This window comes from Macaca thibetana, chromosome 15, assembly GCF_024542745.1.
Source record: "Macaca thibetana thibetana isolate TM-01 chromosome 15, ASM2454274v1, whole genome shotgun sequence".
NCBI lineage: Eukaryota > Metazoa > Chordata > Mammalia > Primates > Cercopithecidae > Macaca > Macaca thibetana.
The window spans coordinates 29,808,116-29,833,700 of record NC_065592.1 but is presented as its reverse complement, the minus strand read 5'-3'; the positions used below and the strand labels follow the sequence as shown (position 1 = coordinate 29,833,700).

At 42.5% G+C, this 25,585-nt stretch overlaps 1 protein-coding gene across 5 annotated transcripts in view; it reads left to right on the top strand.

Moving 5' to 3' along the window:
• The window catches only part of PALM2AKAP2 (PALM2 and AKAP2 fusion), a 534,816-nt gene that overhangs the window by 418,770 nt on the left and 90,461 nt on the right, over window positions 1–25,585 (top strand). Inside the window, exon 1 of one of the 5 annotated variants that reach the window (XM_050761428.1) lies at window positions 9,943–10,026. The exons of the other annotated variants lie outside the window; for them this stretch is intronic. Coding sequence (XP_050617385.1) covers window positions 9,994–10,026 — 33 coding nt within the window. The 5' untranslated portion in view covers window positions 9,943–9,993. Of the gene's footprint in view, window positions 1–9,942; window positions 10,027–25,585 lie in introns of those variants that run through there. 5 annotated transcript variants of the gene reach the window in all.

Here is a 25,585-nt window from a genome sequence, read left to right as displayed (position 1 = left end):
TAAGTAAACAGTTTTTAATTAATTAATTAATTTATTTATTGAGACAGGGTCTCACTCTGTCACCCAGGCTGGAGTGCAGTTGTGCGATCATAGCTCACTGCAGTCTTGAACTTCTGGGCTCAAGCGATCCTCTGGTCTCAGCCTCTTGAGTAGCTGGGACTACAGGTGCATGCCACCATGCCTGGCTGTTTTTCTGTTGTTTGTAGAGACAGGGTCTCACTACATTGACCAAGCTGGTCTTGAACTTCGAGACTCAAGCAATCCTCCCACCTCGGCCTGCCAAGCAGTTCCACAATTACACTCCCAAAGTACTGGGATAACAGGCATGAACCACCATGTGCTGGCCTAAAGTTAATACTTAAAATGCTAGCAGTTGTGCAGCAGATCAATTGTTCATCCTTCACACGAATTAAGTAGCTTTGAACATGGAAATTCTCTAAGCCTGACTGCCCCCTCCCCCGCTTTGGGGGTTTCTAGCTGATATTCTCTTACCCCCGAAGCACTTGCACTATTGGTAATTCTTCCATTTTTCATTACTTGATCCTTCTGTAAACTTTGAGTAAGTCAGGAATTGGTCCTCATTGGGACGATGGACCGCAATTTTCAGAACGATAATCCTGGTTTTTAAATTTTTTAAAAAATTTTTATTTATTTATTTATTTGAGACAGAGTTTTGTTCTTGTTGCCCAGGCTGGAGTGTAATGGCGCAATCTCGGCTCCCAGCAACCTCCGCCTCCTGGGTTCAAGTCATTCTCCTAATGTCATACCCAGCTAATTTTTGTATTTTTAGTAGAGATAGGGTTTCACATGTCCAGGCTGGTCTCAAATTCCTGACCTCAGGTGATCTGCCCACCTTGGCCTCCCAAAGTGTTGGGATTGCAGGCGTGAGCTGCCACACCTGGGGAAGGGGCCTCTTTTAATGAAAAGGTGAGGGCACTACTCCTATTCATTAGTGCTCTACCCTTACGACCTAATCACCTCCCAGAGGCCCTACCTCCTCATTCCATTATATTGGGGGTTAGGCATCAATATGTGAATTTTGGGGAGACACAAACATTCAGACCCTAGCAGGGACCCTGGAAAGGATTCTCATTGTGCAGAGTATGGATAAACAGTGATGCTAGAGCAGTTTTTCCAGGGTTGTCAGAGAGGGCTGAACTAGAAGTTTCCCCACTGTGCCTGGAGTGCCCTGGGTTGGTTGAGTGTAGGGTTTAGAAGATAATTTTGTCAGGACTCTTAAGTTTTTAGTCTTTTATGAGTTAGAAGAGTGTGGATATGTAACTGCCACCACACCACAGCAAGTTCCCACAAGAGAGAGGATTCCTCAGGTGGCCATCCTATCCAGACTCCATGGCTCTTTCCAGGGCATTTGTGGGAAACCTGTGGGGCTAGGACTGAGCTAGACTTTTTCTGTAGCTGAGACTGGTCCTGCAGACCCATTAAAGGTACCATGCCATCCCCTAGTAGGGGACAGAGAGGGATCCTCATTTGCCCCTCTTCCCGCCCAACAGTTGCCTGACTTCAGCCTTAATGCATAGCTCATCCAGGGTCCTCCTGAGCTCCCACCTGGTGAGGCGTGTGTAGAAGGTGTGAGGAGGGCCAAACCACATTTTCCTGGCAGTGGTTAACTGACTGTTTTCAGCCCGCCTCCCAGTGCAGCTGACTGCATCAGCTTATATTATCAAGATGGCATTCCCATGGTGGGATAATACAGCATCTTACTTTGTCTGGAGTGATGCCTCCCGTAAGTTTTTTGATGCCTCCTACAAATAGAGAAAGACACCATTGTTTAGCCATTTTTATTTGGGTGGGTTGGAGGAATGACTTTCCCAAAGGAATAAATCTTAGTTAATATTCCAGAAATTCAAGTACTTCTCAACCCTAATTGAAAGGCACTTTCAATTAAATTAAAATCAAGGTGGAGTTCATGTGCCATGTGCTGTGTGATTTTAAAGCCATGTTTTAGCTTGGCAAATTAGTATTTTGCATCAGAACATTTTATACTTGCAAAGGTTAGCAAGAATTTTCCTCAGACACAATTACAGATGAGCAGAATGTATTCATTTTTGGGGAAAAAGTGAACAGACTGTATTTGGAAACTTAGATCCTATCCAAAGTGCTTGATGATTCCTGTTTGGGATCATTTTTCCTTCAGAGAATAGTTCAGATCAGTATTAAATGCAGGGCAGAGACGGACTCAAGAGTGGGACGCATTGCTTTTGACTGGAATCACAATGTGTATATCATTTTAAATATTCTTTCTGTGGTATGTTTCATTATCAAAACAATCTATAGCTTCCAAAGGATGAAAGGTGTTATAGTGTGAGTGGCATAGAGGGTGTTGAGATAGAGGAATGAAAAGAGAAGAAATCTTTCCCTCTCCACTCACCATTCATAGAGGAACTAAGTTTTACCTTCTAGGGAATTCCCTGTAATTCCCAGGGATGCCTTGTTCTTGAAGTTCCCACGCAGGGTGGTAGGAGGAGCTAAGTGGGAAGGAATGTATATTTCTTGAGTGTCAGCTGGTAAGTTGGTTGCTTTACCTCCACTTTTTTAGAGACAGGGTCTCACCGTGTCACCCAGGCTGGAGTACAGTGGTGTGATCATAGCTCACTGCAACCTTGAACTCCTATCTCCGCTATTTTACTTAATCTTTAGAGTCATCATCATTTTTCAAATGGAGATACTGAGGCATTTGGAAGTCACGTAACCAGCCAGGTGTCCCACAGCTACATAATGTCAGGTCAGTTTTCCTACCCAGCTCTTTTTTTTTTTTTTTTAAGAGAGTCTCGCTCTGCAGCCTGGAGTGCAGTGGTGCCATCTCAGCTTACTGCAATCTCTGCCTCCCGGGTTCAAGCGATTTTCCTGCCTCAGCCTCCTGAGTAGCTGGGACTACAGGCCCCTGCCACCACGCCCAGCTAATTTTTTGTATTTTTAGTAGAGACGGGGTTTCACCATGTTAGCCAGGGTGGTCTCGATCTCCTGACCTCGTGATCCACCTGCCTCGGCCTCCCAAAGTGCTGGGATTACAGGCGTGAGCCACCACGCCTGGCCCTCTCCTTCTCTTACTAAACCAGTGCTATAGGGGCTTGCTACTCCAAGTGTGGTCTGGGTACCTGCAGCATTCCTGTCATCCAGGAGCATGTTAAAACTAGAGTATCCTGAACCCCATCCCAGACCTACTTAATCAGAATCTGCATTTTAGCAAAATCCCTAATGATTCCTGAACATGTTACTGTGTGAGGAAGCTCTGCTTAGAGGAGGAAGGTCTGGCAATTACCACTATGCATGCATCCTGGCCAAGACTCAGGACTTGAATCCATGGACTGGATCCGAAAGATTGGCCTATCTCAGTGAGGGAGGAAGGGTGCTACTAGAATTATAGAGACCAGGGATGCAGCTAAACACTCTACAACACACAGGACACCCCCTTCCACCAACAAAGAATTATCCTGCACAAGATATCAATGGTGCTGATGTTGAAAAACCCTGGTCTAATTGTCTAGATCTAGAATTCACGTCTTGTAGATATGTTTCGGTAGCCTCAGATGTATGCAAATCTCTAGGAAGTAGATCTTAAAGGAGTTGATACAAATTGCAGTGTGCTATGCAAATGGGAATCTTTTTATTGGGACTTGAAAAGAGAAAAAGAGCTTAAATTGAAGCATGAAAGATTTCCATTAGAGTTTTGAGAGTGTCAGACTCTCAAACAATAATATCAAGGATGCAGTGGAAAAGTTTCTAAGCATGTACTGAGTACCCACCACTGAGGGTGCTACAAGGCAACATTCCCTCCCATTCCCAATCCTGCCTGGCAACAGTGCCTTCTGTTTCTTTGTTTTATTCCTAAGACTTGCCCTGGCCTTTATCCTACCTTTCAGTTCTCAAGCAAGATATGCTGGGTCAGTTGTGCCACCTGGAGGCTGGGGGAGGAATGCAAATAAATGAATAATTGGTAAAGGGAGCCAAAGCCTACCATCTTTTCCTACCATCTTTTCCTCCCTGCCTGTGTGGATCCACGCCTCACTGTTTCTTACTCAACTCCTTCAATTCCATGACACTGTAGCCATTTCCACTGGTGGACACCTATCCTCCCTCCCTCCTTCTTTCCCGTGCTCTTTAGATCCTGGCCCAGAACATCTGAAAAGATCTGTCCTCCATCGCCTGTCTCTCTCCCTTTTTTTCTTCTCTTTCTTCCTTTTTTTGAGATGGAGTCTCACTCTGTTGCCCAGCTGGAGTGCATTGGTACGATCTCACTGCAACCTCTACCCACTGGGTTCAAGTGATTCTGCTGCCTCAGCCTCCCTAGTAGCTGGGATTACAGGCATGTGCCACCACGCCCAGCTAATTTTTGTATTTTGGGTAGAGACAGGGTTTCACCATGTTGGCCAGGCTGGTCTCGAACTCCTGACCTCAAGTGATCCATCTGCCTCGACCTCCCAAAGTGCTGGGATTACAGGTGTGAGCCACTGCACCCAGCTGATGGGAAATGTTTTGAAGTGAAATTATATCCAATAAAGAGCTCCTGTCATTCATCCAGTTGTGAGAGTCCCTTTGAGAGTTGCCAAAAATGTCTACTATCTTGTTTTTACTCTTAAATTAACTTGCTCTTTCTTGAAGTACAGAATTCTAAAACAGAGTTGGTGTTTTTGTTGTTGTTCTATTATGTCTTCCTGCTTTCTTTAGTTGTTTGTACTAGAATAATCATTTTCTACTACTTTTTTGTGGACATTATCCTTGAAATAGGTTATTCTAGACAAATTTTGGAACCCAAACTGGGTTTAAGACCAAGGCATTCCAAGAAAAATAAAATCTTTTTGCAATTTCTATGCATCATCTTTTCATAACTTTCATTCTCCCTTGCAAAGGAAATGTGGGGCTGTGGATGTGAAAGGGGGTGTGGGCAGTGACTGGTCAGCTGCAGAACATTCAAGCCTGGCCTTGGGACTCAGAGGCTAGGGCAGAAGAAGTCAGCGTGCTCGGCTTCTGGCCAGAGTGGAATGTGTCTTCCCAGGACTGGGAAGCCTGTGTTTTTTCACTCACCATCTGATCTGCTCCAGAGGGCTATACATTAGAAAAATAGGGAGCTATGGGGAATGACTGGGGGGTGAGGATCATGAGAGCAGTGTCTATGAAGGATTATCATTTATGCTCAGAAAGGGAAAATTTGGCACCTGGTCATCGATTTTTAGTATAGTAATTGTCTTGAGAAAAGTGTTTGAAAATCAATGTTAGAAACAATTTTTAAAATACATCAATCTTAAAGGTACATAAACGAGAGGAAGAAAATCAGAGATCAGGGTGTCTGCAAGATGGTCTACTAGGCTTTTTATTATTGTAATTTGTGATTGAATGCCCTCTGTGGGCCAGGTAATTTTTTTTTTTTTTTTTTGAGATGAGTCTTGCTCTGTTGCCCAGGCTGGAATGCAGTGGTGTGATTTCAGCTCACTGCAACCTCTGCCTCCTGTGTTCAAGTGATTCTGCTGGCTTGGCCTCCCAAGTAGCTGAGACTATAGGTGCGCACCATGATGTCCAGCAAATATTTGTATTTTTAATATTTACCATGTTGGCCAGGCTGGTCTCGAACTCCTGATCTCAAGTAATCTGCCCATCTTGGCCTCCCAAAGTGCTGGGATGGGCCAGGTAATTTTGTTTTAGCCTCACAACTACTCTTTGGGGTCCTTGGATAGTTTTTTTTTTTTTTTTTTTTTTGAGACGGAGTCTCGCCCTGTCGCCCAGGCTGGAGTGCAGTGGCCAGATCTCAGCTCACTGCAAGCTCCGCCTCCCGGGTTCCCGCCATTCTCCTGCCTCAGCCTCCTGAGTAGCTGGGACCACAGGCGCCGCCACCTCGCCCGGCTAATTTTTTGTGTTTTTAGTAGAGACGGGGTTTCGCCGTGTTAGCCAGGATGGTCTCGATCTCCTGACCTCGTGATCCGCCCGTCTCGGCCTCCCAAAGTGCTGGGATTACAGGCTTGAGCCACCGCGCCCGGCCCCTTGGGTAGTTTTTAATTCCATTTTGAAGACGGAAAAGTGAGATGAATTGGTCAAGGTCAGGCCCACAGGCCCTATTTTTTTCCCCTTACATTGTTTCTGTGCTGGGTGAGAACTGGTGCTGAGACAGCTGCTGTCTCCATAACCTCTCATGAGAAAAGAGGGTCGATGGGTCCAGGAGTTTTTGTTTGTTTGTTTGTTTTAGATGGAGTCTCGCTCTGTTGCCCAGGCTGGAGTGCAGTGGCGCGATCTCGGCTCACCACAACCTCCGCCTCCCGGGTTTGAGCGATTCTCCTGCCTCAGCCTCCTGAGTAGCTGGTAATACAGGTGCCCGCCACCATGCCCAGTTAATTTTTGTATTTTTAGTAGAGATGGGATTTCGCCATGTTGGCCAGGATAGTCTCCATCTACTGACCTCGTGATTCACTTGCCTCAGCCTCCCAAAGTGCTGGGATTACAGCAGGAGTTTTTACTCTAAATATTAAGTTAAGCTTACAAGTTAAGCTACTTGTAAGCTGTCTGAAGGTCTGTTTCCCTGAATGTGCAGTTCCTTAATTTTAAAGGCAATCTCTGCTTGTATGTCTTCTTAGAGACATTTGTCCCATTAAGGTAACCTCCTCTCCCAGCCCACACCTTCTAAAGTACCTTGTCACATCTCATGAACTCCACAAGGGTCTCTTGGGCATGATAATGTGTGTCACCTCTTGCAAGATCCGCTAAACCCTCTTTGCCACATGTTATGCTTTTCAAAGCCTGCCGGGAAATATGCTAACAAGAATCATTGTACAACTAACTTGCAAATACTTGAACAAATACAAATTAACAATTACTGCAGCTTTATGAAGAATGCATCCAAACCAAGGACAGAGTGAACAGAGGAAGACATAATACAATGTATGGGTACAATTTAATAAAACCTTGAACCTTTAACATGGGCCCATTTTCATCCATGCATTGTGATCAAGTTTTGTTCAGAAGGGTGTAACTTAACTTTGAAAAAAACTACACATTTTTTAATTTATTTATTTATTTATTTTTTTGAGACGGAGTCTCGCTCTGTCGCCCAGGCTGGAGTGCAGTGGCCGGATCTCAGCTCACTGCAAGCTCCGCCTCCCGGGTTCGGGCCATTCTCCTGCCTCAGCCTCCTGAATAGCTGGGACTACAGGCGCCCGCCACCTCGCCCGGCTAGTTTTTTGTATTTTTTAGTAGAGACGGGGTTTCACCGTGTTAGCCAGGATGGTCTCGATCTTCTGACCTAGTGATCCACCCGTCTCGGCCTCCCAAAGTACTGGGATTACAGGCTTGAGCCACTGCGCCCGGCCAAAAACTACACATTTTTATGTGTTTTCAGTGAGTTTAATCTTCCATAAGCACAGATACTCTGTTATAAAAGTGAGTTTAAGCTGCTTATTGATAATGAATGTTGACTGAACGTCAGGCCCTATTTCCAGTGTCATATGTGGATTGTCATATTTAATCCCCATAACAACGTTTGATAGAGATACCATTATTTTTTACATATATCTTTCTTTCTTTCTTTCTTTCTTGAGACGGGGTCTCACTCTGTTGCCCAGGGTGGAGAGCAGTGGCGTGATCTCGACTCACTGCAACCTGTCTCCTGGGTTCAAGTAATTCCCCTGCCTCAGCCTCCCGAGTATCTGGTACAACAGGTACACATCACCATGCCTGGCTAATTTTTGTATTTTAGTACAGACGGGGTTTCACCATGTGGGCCAGGCTGGTCTCAAACTCCTGACCTCAAGTGATCTGCCTGCCTTGGCCTCCCAAAGTGCTGGGATTACAGACGTGAGCCACCATGCCGGACAAATATTATTATAATTTTTTGTTACAGATGAAGAAACAGACACAAGGGTTTAGGGCAAGGGTACACAGCTAGTGGCAAAGTCAGGCTTGGAATCCCTATAGGCTAGTGGTTAGAGACAGTCTCATAATCATTCCTGTTTTTATTATGCTGCCTTCTTAGTGCTTAATACAAACTAAGCTTGCTCTCTCCTTTTACTATGGTTGGGGGTATAAATCTCAGTCCATAAACAAAGCCTTACAAAAAATAGCATTTAAATAAAATTTTATTTTAAGTTCCAGGATACATGTGCAGGACCTACAGGTTTGTTACATAGGTAAACGTGTGCAATGGTGCTTTGCTGTACCTGTCAACCCATCACCTAGGTATTAAGCCCCACATGCATTAGGTATTTATCCTGATGCTGTCCCTCCCCACCCCTACCAAGAGGCCCCAGTGTGTATTGTTCCCTTCGCTGTGTCCATGTGTTCTCATTGTTCAGCTCCCACTTATAAGTGAGAACATGCGGTGTTTGGTTTTCTGTTCCTGCATTAGTTTGCTGAGGATAATGGCTTTGAGCTCTATTCATGTCTCTGCAAAGGACATGATCTTGTTCTTTTTTATGGCTGCATAGTATTCCATGGTATATATGTACCACATAAAAAATAGCATTTTAAAACTTATGTAAATTAATTTTATCTCCAAGCCTTCAATCTGTCCCATTACAAGAAAATGTAACCTATTATTTTTAGACACACCCACCCTAGGATTACATGCAGGGCCTAAGGTTTTAGAATGTGCTTGGTTGTGGGAAGTGGTCCATCCAACACCTGTCTACAATGGTTTCAACAGTGATTTCTAGCACATGTGTTATCTTAGTTTGCTAGGGCTGCCATAGCAAAGTACCACAGCCTGGGTAGTTTAAACAACAGAAATCTATTTTCTCATATAGTTTTGAAAGGGAATTAAATGTTGGGACCCCAAACTCATTTAGCCAAAGGGAAAAGTCAAGCTGAGAACTGGGTCACGCAAACCTGCCTCCCCTCTTTGGTTCCTAAATAAGATGGCTACAAGATGCAAAGATACCTGCCTTCCCCATATTTTGCCCAAAGGGAGATTCCTGGTGAGCTGTTAAAACTTCACCATGGCAACGCAAATTGATAGCTTATCTTATACAGGTGGTCACCCAGGCCCTGCCAGACTCAAATGCATATCTGATTGTTCCCCTACCCCACTGTGTCTGTGCTATCTTATGTAAAACGCAGATTCTCCACGTTTTTTCCTCTGCCCCTTTTGTTTATGTGAAAACTGTGTGCTTCTCAATATCCCGCCTTTTCTCCTTTAAATTTGGAGTCCTCAAAATTATTTTTGGAGAAAGGCGTAGATCTGTCTCCCAGGCGTGTTCTTAACTTTGGCAAATAAATCTCCTAAAATGATTGAGATTTGTCTTGTCATTTTCTTCCATTGACAGAGGCTAGAAGACCAAGATCAAGGTGTTTGCAGGGCTGGTTGCTTCTGAGGGCTGTGAGGAAAGGTTCTGTTCTAGGTCTTGGCTTGTAGATGGGTGTCTTCTCCCAGTGTTCTTCACGCTGTCTCTCCTCTGTGTCCAAATTTCCTCTTTTTTTTTTTGGAGACACAGTTTTGCTCTTGTCGCCCAGGCTGGAGTGCAATGGCATGATCTCAGCTCACTGCAAACTCCGCCTCCTGGGTTCGAGTGATTCTCCTGCCTCAGCCTCCCGAGTAGTTGGGATTACAGGTGCTTACCACCACGCCCAGCTAATTTTTTTTTTTTTTTTTTTTTTTTTTTTTTTTTTTTTGTATTTTTAGTAGAGACAGGGTTTCAGCATGTTGGCCAGGCTGGTCTTAAACTCCTGACCTCAAGTGATCCGCCCACCTCAGCCTCCCAAAGTGCTGGGATTACAGGTGTGAGCCACTGCGCCCGGCTCAAATTTCCTCTTCTTACAAGAACACCAGTCATATTAGAGTCATCCACTCTAAAGACTTCATTTTAATTTAATTACCTATTTAAAGACCCTGTCTCCAAATACCATCACATTCAGAAGTATTTGGGTTTAGGACTTCAACATAGGAAGTGGAGCAGGGGTTGGGGCAGGGGTGCACACAATTCATCCCATAACACGTCTCCACAGCTTTTGACTGTTTCTGTCCACGTGGTCAAGTTTGAGGCTGTCTACCAGTTCATGCAGGCATGGGACAGGTCAAGGAAATCCTTGGTAAGTCTGGGAACCTGAAGCCTGAGGCCTCTCTCTCTCTCTCTTTTTTTTTTTTTTTTGAGACGGAGTCTCGCTCTGTCGCCCAGGCTGGAGTGCAGTGGCCGGATCTCAGCTCACTGCAAGCTCCGCCTCCCGGGTTTACGCCAGTCTCCTGCCTCAGCCTCCGGAGTAGCTGGGACTACAGGCGCCCGCCACCTCGCCCGCCTAAATTCCGGAGAATGTCATCACACGAGAGGCCTCTCTTCTTTGAAGCCTTGCCAGTTCCCTTAGGAGCTTCCAGGGACCAAAGTGAAACAACCAGGGGTGGAGGGGGTAAGGAGCCTTTCTAGAACACCTTGCAAATCTTGTTGATGGCTTAGATGTTTACAAAACCCTAGAAGAATCTTACCTCCTTGATATGAGATCCCGGAAGCAAGGAGTTAAAAGCCTGGCTGCCTACCTAAGGAGGAGAAGGGGGGAGTGGAAGTAAAAGACGACATTGATTATGATATAAAAAATGTTAATAGAAGGAGATTTTTGAAAGCTAAAGAGAAAATTCAACTTGAGTCCCCTAGTAGTGTGTGTGCTCGTCTTCCCAAGATGGAAGTGCCTCTCCTGTCTGACCTCCTAGCCCAGCCTCGGTCTGGAACACATTGGGTCCTAGGCAGCTAGTAGTGAATTGGCTCAGAAAGTGTTTGAGGGCTCAAGTGAGTTCAGGAATGATGGCTCACACCTGTAATCCCAGAATATTGGAAGGCTGAGATGCAAGGATTGATTGAAGCCAGGAGTTCAAGCCTGTATAGTTAGTGGTATGTCCTCAGCAGAGGCCACAGGACTGTGATTTGAAGAGAAGGATATGGGTTGAACTGCTTCCTACTGCCACAGCAGCTCTCTGGCCCCGGAACTGGGGCAGTTCCTTCATCATCCCACCTCTGTCATCGCAGGAATCCCAAGCTGTCACACTTCTCAGTATTGTTTCCTTTGCAATTTGATGTGGACTTGGCACATTTCCAAGGTGGAAACGACCCCTCATTCGTTATTTTTGGGACCTCGGTGGCCCCATGATAAGGGAAATGATGGATGCCTGGACTTGTCCTCTGGCACTGAGCACCAGATATCAGGGCCCTCTACAGGACCAGCCTATGAGGCAGGAAGAGGCTGAGGTCTTAAAGACATACTTCCTTGGAGTTTGATGTTTCCTCTTGCTTTCACAGCTCTCAGAAAGGGCTTGTTCTGAGGGTGACCTGCAGATTGCAAGGCTGTGGAAACGCAACGGCGACAGTGTTGAATGGCTTGTCCCCGTCAGTGAGCTTTGGTGTCATACCAGTGGGATGACTTTCTGGTGGACGGCCAGCTTCCTGCACTTCCGTGACAGCAGGCTGACGGCCCCACAGAGGCATGGCTGTAGACATTAAGACATTTCTGTAGACATTTATTCTGGTTGTTGTCCTTTTTTGTCTGTTATTTATTATTTATTTATTTATCATTATTTATTTAGAACAAGGTCTCACTCTGTCACCAGGCTACAGTGCAGTGGTGCAATCGTGGTTTATTACAACCTTGATCTCCTGAGCCTAAGCGATACTCCCACCTCATCCTTCTGAGAGGCTGGGACCACAGGTGTGCACCACAATGCCTAGCTAATTTTTAAATTTTCTGTAGACAGGGTCTCACCATGTTGTCCAGGCTGGTCTCAAACTCCTGAGCTCGAGCGATTCTCCCACCTTGATGTTCCAGAGTATGGGGTCATAGGTGTGAGCCATCGTGCCTGCCCTGTTTTTTATTTTAATTGTGGTAAATACATAAAATGTAAAATGTACCTTCTAAACCATTTTTTAGTGTCCAGTTTTGTGGTATTAAGTACATTCACATTATTGTGCAACCATCACCACCATCCATTCACAGAATTCTTTCAACTTGCAAAACTGAAACTATATGCATTTAACAATAACTATCCCTTCCTTCTTCCACCTTCCCCAGCTCTTGGCAACCACCATTCTACTTTCTGTCTCTATGAAGTTGTCTACTCTAGTAACCTCATATAAGTGAAATCACATATTTGTCTTTCTGTGACTGGCTTATTTCACTTAGCATAATGTCCTCAGTGTTTATCCATGTTATAGCATGTGTCACAATGTCCTTCCTTTAAAAAAATTGAGTAATGTCCCATTGTGTTTACATGCCACATTTTGTATATCCATTCATTCATTCGATACGTGGGTTGCTTCCACCTTTTGTCTTGCCCTTGTTTTTGAGAGGTTAATCCATCTATGAGGTCCTCCAGGCATCAAAAGAATTCCCCAGTTCTCTACTTTCAAGAAGTTCACTATCCCTAGCAAAGATGCAAAGAACAGATACATGAAAAAGTAAATCATGGAGCAAAAGGTGTATGAGACACCAGTTCAAGATGTATCCTATGAGCGTAGGTGTAGATTTGCAAAATGGCTGGCGTGGAGTTTTTGGAAGAGGATGGCTTAGAGAGAGTATGGACTTAAAGCACAGTTAGGAAGCCCAAGCTCAAATCCTGGCTTTGTGACTTCCTATCCTTGTCGCTTTGAGTGAATTATTGAACCTGTGTAAGATTTAGTGTCCTCATCTGTCAAATGCAGATAATAGTACTTACCTCATAGAGTTGTTGAGAGGATTAAGTGAGTAAATGTAGGTAAAAGATGGGCATGGTGACTCATGCCTGTAATCCCAGCACTTTGGGAGGCTAAGGCAGGAGGATTACTTGAACCCAGAAGTTCTAGAGCAGCCTGGGCAGCATAGTGAAACCTTGTCTCTAAAAACAATTTAAAAACTCAACTGGTCATGGTGGTGCACACCTGTAGTCCTAGCTGCTTGGGAGGCTGAGGTGGGAAGATCCCTTGAGCCCAGTAGTTCTAAGGCGGCAATGAGGTGTGATCACACTATTGCACTCTAGCCTGGGGAAGAGACCAAGACATTGTCTCTTAAAAAAAAAAAAAAATGTAGATAAAGATTGAAACAGCTTGGCACACGGTTAGAACTCAGTACTAAAATATAAAGGAGATAACATATTGCCCACTAACATTTTGGCTATTTTTAATATATTGTTCTTGTCTTTTTAATATGACGACAGATACTCTTTAGTATCTGTTTGCTGCAGTTTTTGCAAGTATTCATGGTCCCTATTATGCCTTTCCTATTTTACCTCCTTTTCAGATTATGATAGTTTTAGCAAAGATAGTATTCAGTTCTAGAGACTCATTATCAAGGAAAGAGAGAGCTCTTCATTTGGTTTTATCAGATAATAGATAATAATAAGTATGACCTGCCTTTCTTTGCACTGGGAAGATAGAGAATGGGGAAGGAGAATGACTATTAGTCATTCTAATGTTAGTCTGTTTTATCGAACTAACGAAGGAGTTAGCTTTCTCAAACTCTGGGCAGATTACCGAGAGTGGGATGCCAGGTTCCAGTCTGTTTTGGGAGAACGGTGCTATCGTGGCTGATCTCTCAATTAAGGACTTCATATTTAGATTATTTGAATCTCAAACATTGAAATACTCTCATTTTCCCAGCAATGATAATTAAGAAAACTTTGTAAAGTTACAAATAAAGTGAAATTGAAAAGGTTTGCTGAATGAAGTATTTCACTATTGAAAGGCCTTCTAGAATGTAGGTTTCAAACACATTGGCTGGCTGGTGCATTACTTACTCTATTCCTGTTTGGCTGCTGCTTGGTATTTCCCACCGAGGAGTTTATTGACTTCAAGGCAATTGAATCCATTATTAGCCAGGAGAAGAAAACATCTGAGTTTCCTTCACCCAACAATAGATTTTTTAAAATGCATTGTGCACAGTCCTCTTAAAAAAGGCATCAATGGGGGGTGGGTGTGAACAGAGGAATTTCCTCCTCCGCCCTGGCTGTTGCTAAGCTGTAAGCTAATATTGTGAGAGACAAAAAGTATCAAGGTCTCAGCTTTCTTTCAGATATTGCTTTGTGTTTCTGTTTACTAGTATTAATGAAAATTTCTCTGAAAATGCTGGTTAAAACTGAATGGTTTGTACTTTAATTTGCACACTTCTGAGCTTTGCTTAGATTAATGCAAGGTGCCTAGGCTTCCTAGACATCTCCTAGAGGTTCTTTTTTTTTTTTTTTGGTGTTGTCTTTCTAATGGAATTTCTGATCAACAGTTTCCTTTATGTGGACAATTCCTTAATCTGCTGAAGTAGGTAAGGTAGTTGTGCTGCCTTAAAATTTATTTTTATATTTGTCGTTAAAAACAAACATGAAACTTGGAGGTTTATTTTGTCTAATTAAATTTTGACACTTTCATTTTGACAAAATCTTTTAAGAATAATGATGAGGCAGCAGTGATTGAAATACAATTTGTGTGGCTTTTAGGGAAGTGAGCATTTAGCCAGTAAGAATTTCCCATATTGGGTTTAGAGTTGTATTTGCTTATATTCCAAACCCTCTTTTTTTTTTTTTTTTTTTTTTTTTTTCCTGGTAAGATGATAATTTTGAGTATCAGTAGAACTTGGGGCAGATAGAATTACAGAACATGGAATGTATAATCCTTTTAGGATTTGTATCTTAGTTAAGTAAACTTTCATGATAGGTTGGTTAAGGAGGACAAAGTCTCCAACAGATTTCACTTGGCTGATTTTGTTTTTCTGTTCTTTTTCTATTTTCCTGATGAGGCTTCTGTACTTCTCCCTTTAAGGAGGCAACTGAATAGCTTGAAAATAAGGGGTATGGGTGGTGGTAGTTGCTGAGGGGAATGACAATGGGTTTGGTAACACAGCATGCTAATATCATGCAAATAATGAGATATATAGGAATCTCTGCTGTAGTGGTGGGTCTGAGGTTTTCTCTAGTGAGGGCAAAATTGGAGCTTTAAAAAAAAATTAAATAATTTTTTTTGAGACAGGATCTCTTTCTGTTGCCCAGGCTGGAGTGCAGTGGTGCCAACACAGCTCACTGCAGCTTCCACCTCCCCTGGGCTCAAGTGATCCTCCCACCTCATCCTCCCGAGTAGCTGGGACCACAGGTGTGTGCCACCACGCCTGGCTAATTTTTAATTTTTTTTTGTAGAGAGAGAGTCTTGCCATGTTGCCCAGACTGGTCTCGAACTCCTGGCCTCAAGTGATCCTCCTGCCTCGGCCTCCCAAAGTGTTGAGATTAGGCATGAGCCGCCACACGCGGCCTGGAGCTTTCTTAAAACAGAACTTTCTTGGTTTGCCACACCTCTGGGTTAACAAGGTGCCAGAGATAATTAACCCTTGGTTGGGAGAATGTGGGACTGTTCGCTGTGGAAGGATCTTACAGTAAAGAAACGAGACCCTAATGTAGGAAGGGAGCTAACGTTTTTCAGTGTCACCTTGACTTAATTTGCAAAATGTTTTATTTTCTGAAGCCGCAGTGAAATTCACATATGCACCAAGAACAAAGGTCTCTAAAGAGAAGAGGTTGTAGGGAAAGAGCCCAGCAGAGGTAGGGAGGCCAGAATGAACCACTGAGTTATTCCACCTGTCAAAACCTTGGTTTTGTAAACTGCAAAATAGGGCCAGTAATACCTAGGATTAGCCACTGCTGTTAAGAATTAAGTTCAGTAACAAGTCCGACATGGCTGGCACATGCTGTTTTCAATAAATAGAAATTCTGCTCCCAACCATTCAACATCAAATGAGCTGACCTGCAAAATGTGTTTTGAAAACTACAGATATTAATTTTCATTTGTGTATGCCTGTTAGTTGACTTCAAAGCATTTGTTTGTCCCAGGAACAGAAGAGAAATATCCTTTGATCATGAGACAGGTTCATTTTTAGTGTGTTGAGGCCACTCCATGTCATTCTTGTGGCTTGTTAATGTGGTTAATTTAAACCCTTCCGTATTCTTGATGGGGCAGGACCTTCAGCTGTTTTCATGTTCGTGTTCTGGGGTATAAATTTCTAGGCGATCTTGTGGGCCTCTGTCAGCTCTGAGATTAAATGACGTGTGCATTTGCTTATTGGATTCTTAACTCTAAAACCCTGCGATGAGGACTAGGAAGGAGAGCTAGGAGGCACTGAGGAAACAACAGCTTCCACATGGCCCATCTGCTTTGCAGAACCTGGGTCTTTGGGGCACAAGTGAGCTGGAGGTGGAGCTGCAACAGAGTGAGTCCTCGTGGCCACTCGCATGCACTGGCTTCCGCCTGGTCTGATTATCAGGAATGATGCAAACATGATTCAGAGATAGTTTTATAAGAATTTTTACTTTGGTTAAATCATAATCAGGCGGCTATTTCCGTTTTGCTAATGTCACTTGATTAGCTCAAGATGCCCAACCCTTATTGTCCTGACTAATGGAGGAAGGCTGCTTGCTAAGTAATCGTGAGACCCAGGAGAGGAAGAGGGTTGGCGGCCATCCCCACCCGAGGGGCATCCTGGAAAACTCCAGAGAGGGAAGCCTGTGACCATGACTCCTAGCAGAGCGGTACTGACAACCTAGCCCAAAACCCGTAGTGGAAACACTTTCACCTACTCTCATACATTCATCTTCCCCTGAGAGGAAGCGGAGCCAACATCGTCCAGTCCCATTCTGCACTCAAACGCAGTCTCAGGGAAGCTACGGGAATGGTTGAAGGTCACATGCTTGTATATGGCAAAATTCCAAATGCAGACAGACCGCTAAAATTAGGGGAGGGGGAGACCTTCTCTTCTCTTTCTACTTTAAACTATTTTATATTGTTTGGGTAGTTTCCAAAGAACAATGACTATCTTAAAAAGAATTTTAAAAAGTAAATTTAAAAACTAAAAAGTTTTAGGAACTAAATTTTAAAATCTCTGTTTATTTGTGATGACTCATTTTAGAAGATGAAAAAAGAGCCTCATCAGTTCTTCAGTCAAATCCTCTCATTTTTGTAGACCAGAGGACTGAGAAAAGTATAAGTTGGTCAATTGTGATAAGCTGGGTAGCGGCAGAAAATCTGTTTTAAAACTTAGGCTCACTGGGATGATTGAAGCTCTGTGTTCTGCTTAATACATGTTTAACTGCCTGAACTAACTCAGATGACTCCATGCTGTACCATAGAGAGAGGCGCCTGACCTTTGGCTTTGGGGTCTATGAGACCCCAGTCAGAACATGGCACTTTTAATGTCTTCATGACCTTGAGTATGCTACTATTCCTCTTTGCATTTCTGTTTTTTTCCGTCTGTAATTGGGTGTAATAATATCCATCTTGCAAGGTTCGAATTAGAAATCAGAGGCCAGGTGCGGTAGCTCATACCTGTAATTCCAGCACTTTGGGAGGCCGAGGCGGGTGGATCACTTGAAGTCAGGAGTTCAAGACCAGCCTGGCCAACGTGGTGAAACCCTGACTCTACTAAAAAAATACAAAAATTAGCCAGGCGTGGTGGTACGTGCCTGTAGCGTCAGCTATGTGGGAGGCTGAAGCAGGAGAATCGCTTGAACTCAGGAGGCATAGGCTGCAGGGAGCCCAGATTATGCCACTGCGCTCCAGCCTGGATGACAGAGCGAGACTCTGTTTTAAAAAAAAAAAAAAAAAGAATTGGTAGAACCCATCTGAAATTGCCATTTTTATAAGTCAAATGGTCAAATATTAGGAATTTCATATAGTTCAACTCAATGTTTAGAGAATCTGATAGGTACTCAGTAATAGTTACTATTAGAGATGTAAAAGGGGATAAACATAAAATTCTTATGGCTGCTTTAGCGAGGTCCCAAATGTTACTTTCTCCTCTCTAGGAAATGACTAACAGGAATATAGCTTTTCACTTTTTTAAATTGGTAAAGATCTTCTGTGACTTTGGAAAGCCTGCCATTTACTGAGGGGCCACCTCTACTCATGGCTCCCAGGATGTAGTCTATCTTATTGACATCTTTGACAGTTCACAGCTCAGTTCACTTTCTCCCTCTCTATGCTTAGTCACTTGGATGGATACATGTCCTCTGTAACTCCTCCTTCTTTCAGTTAGCTTTCAATGAAGATCAATTATTTTTCATTTAAGAATCTTTCTGTGCAATGATTGTTCTATGCCCTGATACATAGAAAATGGGCGTATTTTCTAATTACTTAGCACTGCCATTGTTTCTTGTGGGTAAATTTCAGCCAAAATTATGTCTATAAAATTCCCTCAGACTTAAGTAGTAGTATTGAGTGATAGGAATCTGGGGGTAATTTGGGAGATGCCTCTGCTCTGCCCGTCACTGTGTTATTAACTAACCTTTTATAGTCTTCATAGGACTTTTTTATATATGTACAAGATCAGTAAGATCATTCTAAGTCAAACATTTGGTTATCTGTGATTTTCTCACCATTTCGTGTTTATAGATAGTGCAGATAGTGTTAGGGAAACAGTGAAAGATGAGTTATTAGTAGTTCATACTATTAACTCATTATATTGGAATTTCTAGTTTTTCCTTCTCAAAGTTTTTCTCTGAACCAATATAACCCTAAACCTAGGAAAGTACCTGCTTAAGCCTGTTGGTAAAATATAGAATCTTAACTACATTCCAATGTAAAGAAAACTGTTGATGTGGGCAGAAATGAGGGGGAGGAGAGGGAGAAAGAAGTGGCAGAGAAAATAAGAAATTCTAAATCTTCATCACTTTCCTTAGGACTCGGCCACGAGGACAAAAAAAGCCTCTCTTAACCCAAAGTCAAACTGCCCACTGTTGCTAGGGATGGCGGGCTCTCTCTGGAGCAGCTCTGTGGCTGAGGCTGGCAAGGGGCCCATCAGAATGGAGCGGTCCCTGATCTATCAAAAGTCTCAAAAAACTGCCTGCTGCTAAGCTTGGGTCTCTCCAGAATCATGTGGATGATAGAATTTGCTTATAGTGTCATGCATGGGAAAGGAAGAGAAACTAAAGGCAGACTTTAAAGGAATTACTTATCTCTGCCCTCTAGCATCTCTGAGAATTGTGCTAAGGATTTGTTGCAAGGATGGGGGTAGATGAAGAAGCCATTGGTTTGAGTGAGATTTGGAGTTAGGTGTAGTAATCCTTGGGTGCTGGCGTAGTGTCTTGTTTGAGGGAGCAGTGTTCATAGGGTATAAATGCTATAGAGGTGTCTGAACCACTTGGAGCCACAATCTGTCCGCATGATCTTGCCCTTCAAATGCAGCCTGCATGCCCAGATAACCCACCTTGGGGAGTAGCCAAAACTCAGGCTACTCTGTCGGCTGGCATTCTTTGTCCCCTGACTTCTGCCCCGGCTCTACCTTGGTTGATCCCCCAAATGCCCCTTCTCCTCTGGCCTACCTAGCCTGCTTTCTCCCCTTCTTACTTGGTTAACTTTGCATGTGACCATTTTGATTCTCTAAAGAGAATCATTCAATTAGAAAATGGAAACCTGAGGCAATGAGAGAGAGGAGACATGCATCACTGTTTATTTTTATATTTTATATTTTATTTTTATATTTCACACGCACCAAGCCCAAACTGTTAAGCATTGCCTTAGGAAAGGTTTCTACCATTGTGCTTGCCAGGTATAAGAAAGGAAAATTACAATTGATTCTGCAATTTCTTTTGTAATAATCATCATAAATTCCAAAACACAGAATGAGTCTTTAGTGCGAAGCCCTGAAGCCTCTGTCTGCAAGTCCATCTTAATGACAGTTTTTGTTCTGAGCAAGAATGCGTCATTGCTGGTCTTGTGTTTTCAGACAAACACAAAGCTTTTAGGAAATAAGAAGCTTAAGTAAAAAGACTACAGGTTGTTCTCTCTGGGGAGTTCCTGGACGCCCTCTCAACTGGGACACTTGAAGTGAGCCGCATGACCTGAGCTGAGAATTGCCTTGGCTGATACAGCTTTTATAGGGTGTTTTACATGGACACTTGACACTCTTTGGATCACTTTGTGCGTGATCCAGACTCAAGCCAGGGTTAGCCTAGCTTGTTGTTTTATCTCAGTTAAAAGCCTTTTGTTAAGAGAACAAACAAGAAAGTTCAGATAGGTCAAGAAAGCCAGCTCCAAGGATATATCTAGAGGGCAAATCATATTTATTTTTCAAAGTTTCCCCAGGGATTAAAGGTTGCACATCTAAATGTCACCACTTCTGTGACTTTGCAGATAAACATTAGATTTACCTTTGGCAAACTGCAGTGACTACATTATGGGATTTCCCTCCCCAGCGTCTTTTCTCTGGGAAAGTTCTGAAAAAGTGTTTCCAGGATAGTATAGTTCTTAAATGTAACTAACTAACTTATTATGAAATTCTGTTAGTTTTTTTCTGGAGGCTGAACATTGATTGCTACTTAGTATACCTTTTTTAATGATTATATCGTCCCATCAGGATACTTATACAGCTGCATGTGTCTTCCCACAAAATACATATTGATGGCAAAGGGAATATAGTAACCTGGCAGTAGAGAAACTTGGCAGATGCCACCCTAATCAAATAATCAAATCTAACACCATCAGCAATTGGACAGATTGGCATTGTGCACCATTTGATGATATGCACAGAGAAAAACACAGCATCGCTTCTGTGATATTCCTGCACAAATGCTTAAGTTGGATCTAATCATGAGGAAATATCAGATAACCCCAAATTGCAGGATGTTCAACAAAATCACTTATCAATAATCTTTAGAAGCCCCAAATTAGCTGGGCATGATAGCTTGCGCCTATAATCCTAGCTACTTGGGAAACTGAAGTGGGAGGATCCCTTGAGGCCAGGAGTTTGAGGCTAGCCTAGGCAATATGGTGAGACCCCATCTCAAATAAATAAATAAGTAAAAGTCATGAAAGATAAGGAAAGACCAAGAAAGTACCCCAAATTGAAGGAGACTAGAGACATGAGACATGGAAGCCTAAATTGGATCATTTTATTGGTAAGAAAAATCATTGGGACCAAGATTGAAATTTGCATGAGGTCTATGGTTTAGATGGTAGAATTCTATCAATGTTAATTGCAAGATTTTGAGGCTAGACTGTGGTTAGGTGGAAAAAGTCTTTGTTTTTAGGAAATGTACCCTGAAGTATTAGGAATAATGATGCATTATGTCTGCAACTGACTCCAATAGTTCACAAAAAAAATTATAAACACACACATGCACATACATACACCATGTAGTATTCTAATTTTCAGAACCAGAAATGGGTTTTTAAAATGTCTCCATACGCCCGGTGTCATGGTTCATGCCTGTAATCCTAGCACATTGGGAGGCCGAGGCAAGTGGATCACCTAAGGTCAAGAGTTCGAGATCACCCTGGCCAACACGGCGAAACCCCGTCTAATAGAAAATACAAAAACTAGCTGAGTGTGGTGGTGCATGCCTGTAATCCCAGCTACTTGGGAGGCTGAGGCAGGAGAATCCCTTGAACCCAGGAGGCGGATATTGCAGTAAGCCAAGATCACGCCACTGCACTACAGCCTGGGCAACAGAGTGAGACTCCATCTCAAAAAAAAAAAAAAAAAAAAAGAAGTCACTATAAGAGATGAATTAGAAGAATGGGTTCTTGAATGCAGGCACAATTATTTTTGTTGTCAATTGACAATCTGGAAAACATTCTGGCTGAATATTGGTGTGCCAGCTGTTTCTTGCACTAGACCTGTAGTTCACCCCTACTCTTCTGAGGCTTGAATGGAAAATAATTTCTAATGTGTTGTAAAATTTACCAATTTGGTATTGCTGCTGTAAACAGGATTTTATCTAGGGCTTAGATGCCTTATCTTCAAATTCCACTATCAAGCTAGTACATAAAATTGTTTGAAAACTGAATCAGATTTTTATGAATATTTAATTCATAAAAATGTATAATTTCCCTCTAATGCCTCATTTTTCCTGATTATGAAAATAACGCATGCTTATTATAGAAATGTAGACATAAAAAAGTATAAAAAGAAGAAAAGAAAACTCAATCCGAATCTCACCACTCAGAAATGATGTGCCACTGGTAACATTTAGACTTATTTCCTCCGAATATGTATATTTTAAACTACACTCATTCTCTTTTTTTCTTTATTTTTTTTAACCTCTATAGTCACTCGTGTAAAAGCTACCCCTATTCTTGTGATATCATTCTACAATGAACTTTTGTATCCTAATGTTTTTACTCACTTTAGCATAAGCATTTTCCCATGTAGCAAAGTTTCAGATATTTTACTTTTTTATTTTAAAATAATTTTAAACTTACAAGAGTTGCAAGAGTAGTACACAAAGAATTTTTGTTTTCTCTTCACTAATTGTTAACATTTCTCATATTTGCTTGGCGTATGTTATATAATTTATATGTCTATATTATATACAGATGTATAATTTTTAATATTTTTTCTGGACCTTCTAAAAATAAGTTGCAGGTATCATGGCCCTTTTTATTACTTTAGTCTCAAAAGTGTTTTAAAAATTCAGGAAATTTGACATTGATACAATACTATTACCTAATATAAACTTTATTTTCAAAATTTGCCAGTTTTTGCAAAGTGACCTCTAGCATTTTTTTTTTTTTTTATCCCCACACCAGGATCCAATCCTGGATCACACTTTGTATTTTGATATCGTCTCTTTATCACCCTCTAATCTGATAAAGCTCATTAGTCCTTTTTCTTTTTTTCTTTTTTGAGACGGAGTCTCTCTCTGTCGCCCGGGCTGGAGTGCAGTGGCGCGATCTTGGCTCACTGCAAGCTCCGCCTCTCGGGTTCCTGCCATTCTCCTGCCTCAGCCTCCCGAGTAGCTGGGATTACAGGCACGCGCCTGGCTAATTTTTTGTATTTTTTAGTAGAGACGGGTTTTCACCATGTTAGCCAGGATGGTCTCGAACTCCTGACTTCGTGATCCGCCTGCCTCGGCCTCCCAAAGTGCTGGGATTACAGGTGTGAGCCACCACACCCGGCAGTTGAGCCATTTTTTTATGGGTTACTTGTTAATTTGAAATTGATCCTGGCATCTGTCAAGGTAACATTATAGTATCATTGCTTGGGGCTCCCTTTCACTTGCCTGTATGGATAAAGCTTTAATGTTTATTTTATGGGCAATTCATAACCTGTAGCACATGACGGAGGCTGTCACACAGTTTGTACTACCCCTGTGGTAGGCCCAGACTGGCGTTTGTCTCAAACAATTCCAGTAGGCCTTTTATTCAATGAAGTGGATAGATTTGGTGGATACCACTCAGTGAGTCAGAGTTTTGGAATCAATGTTCTCCATAGTTCATAGCATAAGCTCTGGAGCCTGACAATCCTGGGTGTGATTCTCAGGTTAACTACTTGCTGTGTGACAACAAGCAAATCCCTTAACCTGTCTGAGCTGTGGTTCTTTTATCTGTAAAAGGAAGACTGGAGTCGTACTCCTCTAACAGGGCGATACTCTATTAAATGTGGATGAAATACAGTAACACAAAGGAAGCCCTTGCATGGTACTTGGCACATGTGCAAGTACACATTCAGTGATAGCTTTCTAGTACATTCACTTCGAGGTTGTGCATTTACAGTAACCAAAACACTTTAACATCTTGTAATGTGGGCAAGTTCTCCCATTTGACAGATGAGAAACCCTAGACAGAAAGGGAGTTATCTGAACTAACAAAGCCATGTGTCAGGTAAATGGTGAGGCTGGGCATGAATCTGACGTCTCTGACTCATGGGTTAGGGGGTCAGGGCTCTCTTCAGGATATCCACTGACTATTCCATAACTGAGTACATGGCAGTCCAACACTGTTTGGACAAATTTTGAATAAACCCAATGGTTCTCCTTTAGATACATCTTGATTTAGAATAGGCATTAGCAAATGTTTTCTGCAAAGGGCCAGATAGAAAATATTGTAGGTCTTGGCCGGGTGCAGTGGCTCATGCCTGTAATCCCAGCACTTTGGGAGGCCGAGGCAGGCGGATCACGGGGTTAGGAGTTTGAGACCAGCCTAACCAACATGGTGAAATGCCATGTCTACTAAAAATACAAAAATTAGCTGGGCGTGGTGGTGGGCGCCTGTGATCCCAGCTACTCAGGAGGCTGAGACAGGAGAATCGCTTGAACTCAGGAGGCAGAGGTTGCAGTGAGCCCAGATGGCGCTACCGCACTCCAGCCTGGGCGACAGAGCGAGACTCAGTCTAAAAAAAAAAAAGAAAAGAAAAGAAAAGAAAATATTGTGGGCCTTGCAGACCATATGGTCTCTGTTATAACTACACGACAACCTTCTTTTGAGTTCTTAGAGATAGTGAAGAACACTCCAGTACCTTGAGTCTGGCATATAATAGGTATTTGGTCACTGTTTGCTGAATACAGGGAAGCTTCTCTGTCTATATTTTCCTATGGTGAATTTTTCTGAATTTATGTATTCTTATCTATTTGTAAATAACTTTTATTTTAGCTCTTATGAATTTTTAAGTTTTGTTTTTGTTTCATACTGTTCTGAAAGGACATTAAAAGCAGATCGGGAAAAGAGCATTTAGCCCCAAATGTAGGTTTAAACATATTTTCAGATATTCTTAGTGTTTGTCATATATCAGTTTATTTTATTTTCATTCTCTTGCACTGAGGGTAGTTTCCAATAAAAACTCTGGAGAATTTAGACAGCTTTTGTTTTGATTAGGAAGATATTTCACTTGCACTCTTGTACTACTGTTGACTCAAATAATTAACAATCATGGCTGAGCAATTTGTTCTTTCAAAAGTAAACAACCTCCCTTTGTAATCTAGAAAAGAATCAGCTGGTGGATACACATGGAGTGTTTACTCCAAGAACATTTCTCTTGGTGTGGAAAATGGCAGTGGTGGCCTCCTGACTTTCAGGTCGAAATACATTTAGCTGATCTTCGTCAGCAAAGGTGTCAAACAATAGCAGTTGGTTATGACAATTAATTTTAGGAAACGTGTGTAGTTAATTTGAAATATTGCCCCAGGCAGCTCAACCTTGGCTGAATAAGGATATTTTCTTTTAAAATCAGTACTTTGCTGCCCTCAGTGATTATTCCCTATTTACCTGCCAAGAAATATTATTTCCCTTTTGTATAATTTGATGAGGTGCCTCAAAAATCTCCTGGTTATGGTCAACATTTCATCTGATAGGAAGTGAATGTATCTTTCTGGTATGCAGTGAGGAGTGAGAACACACAGCTTATTTTACTCTTCAAGCTTGACTGTAAATTCCAGCACTTTGAGAGGCCGAGGTGGGCAGATCACCTGAGGTCAGGGGTTCGAGACCAGCCTGGTCAACATGGCGAGGTCTACTAAAAATACAAAAATTAGCCAGGCATGGCGGTGCATGCCTGTAATCCCAGGTACTCAGGAGGCTGAGGCAGGAGAATCGCTTCAACCCAGGAGGCAGAGGTTGCAGTGAGCCGAGATCGTGCCACTGGACTCTGGCCTGGGTGACAGAGTGAGACTCCGTCTCCAAAAAGAAAAAAAAAAAAAAATACCTGCAAGCTGAGATGTTAGGTTAATCTTCAGTCTCCATAGGTTTTCCCACAGAAATAGTGTAGAAAAGACTCGGGGAAAAAAAATCATCATGATTCAGCCAATAACCAGGGCAGGACTGCCATGTCTAGAAGGTACATACGGAGCATGATTCTATGTATCTGTCTTTCTGCACTTGTTGCCTACTGAGAGAATACAGAGTTTTATTAGAAGGTTGCTGGGCACGATGGCTTACACCTGTAATCTCAGCAC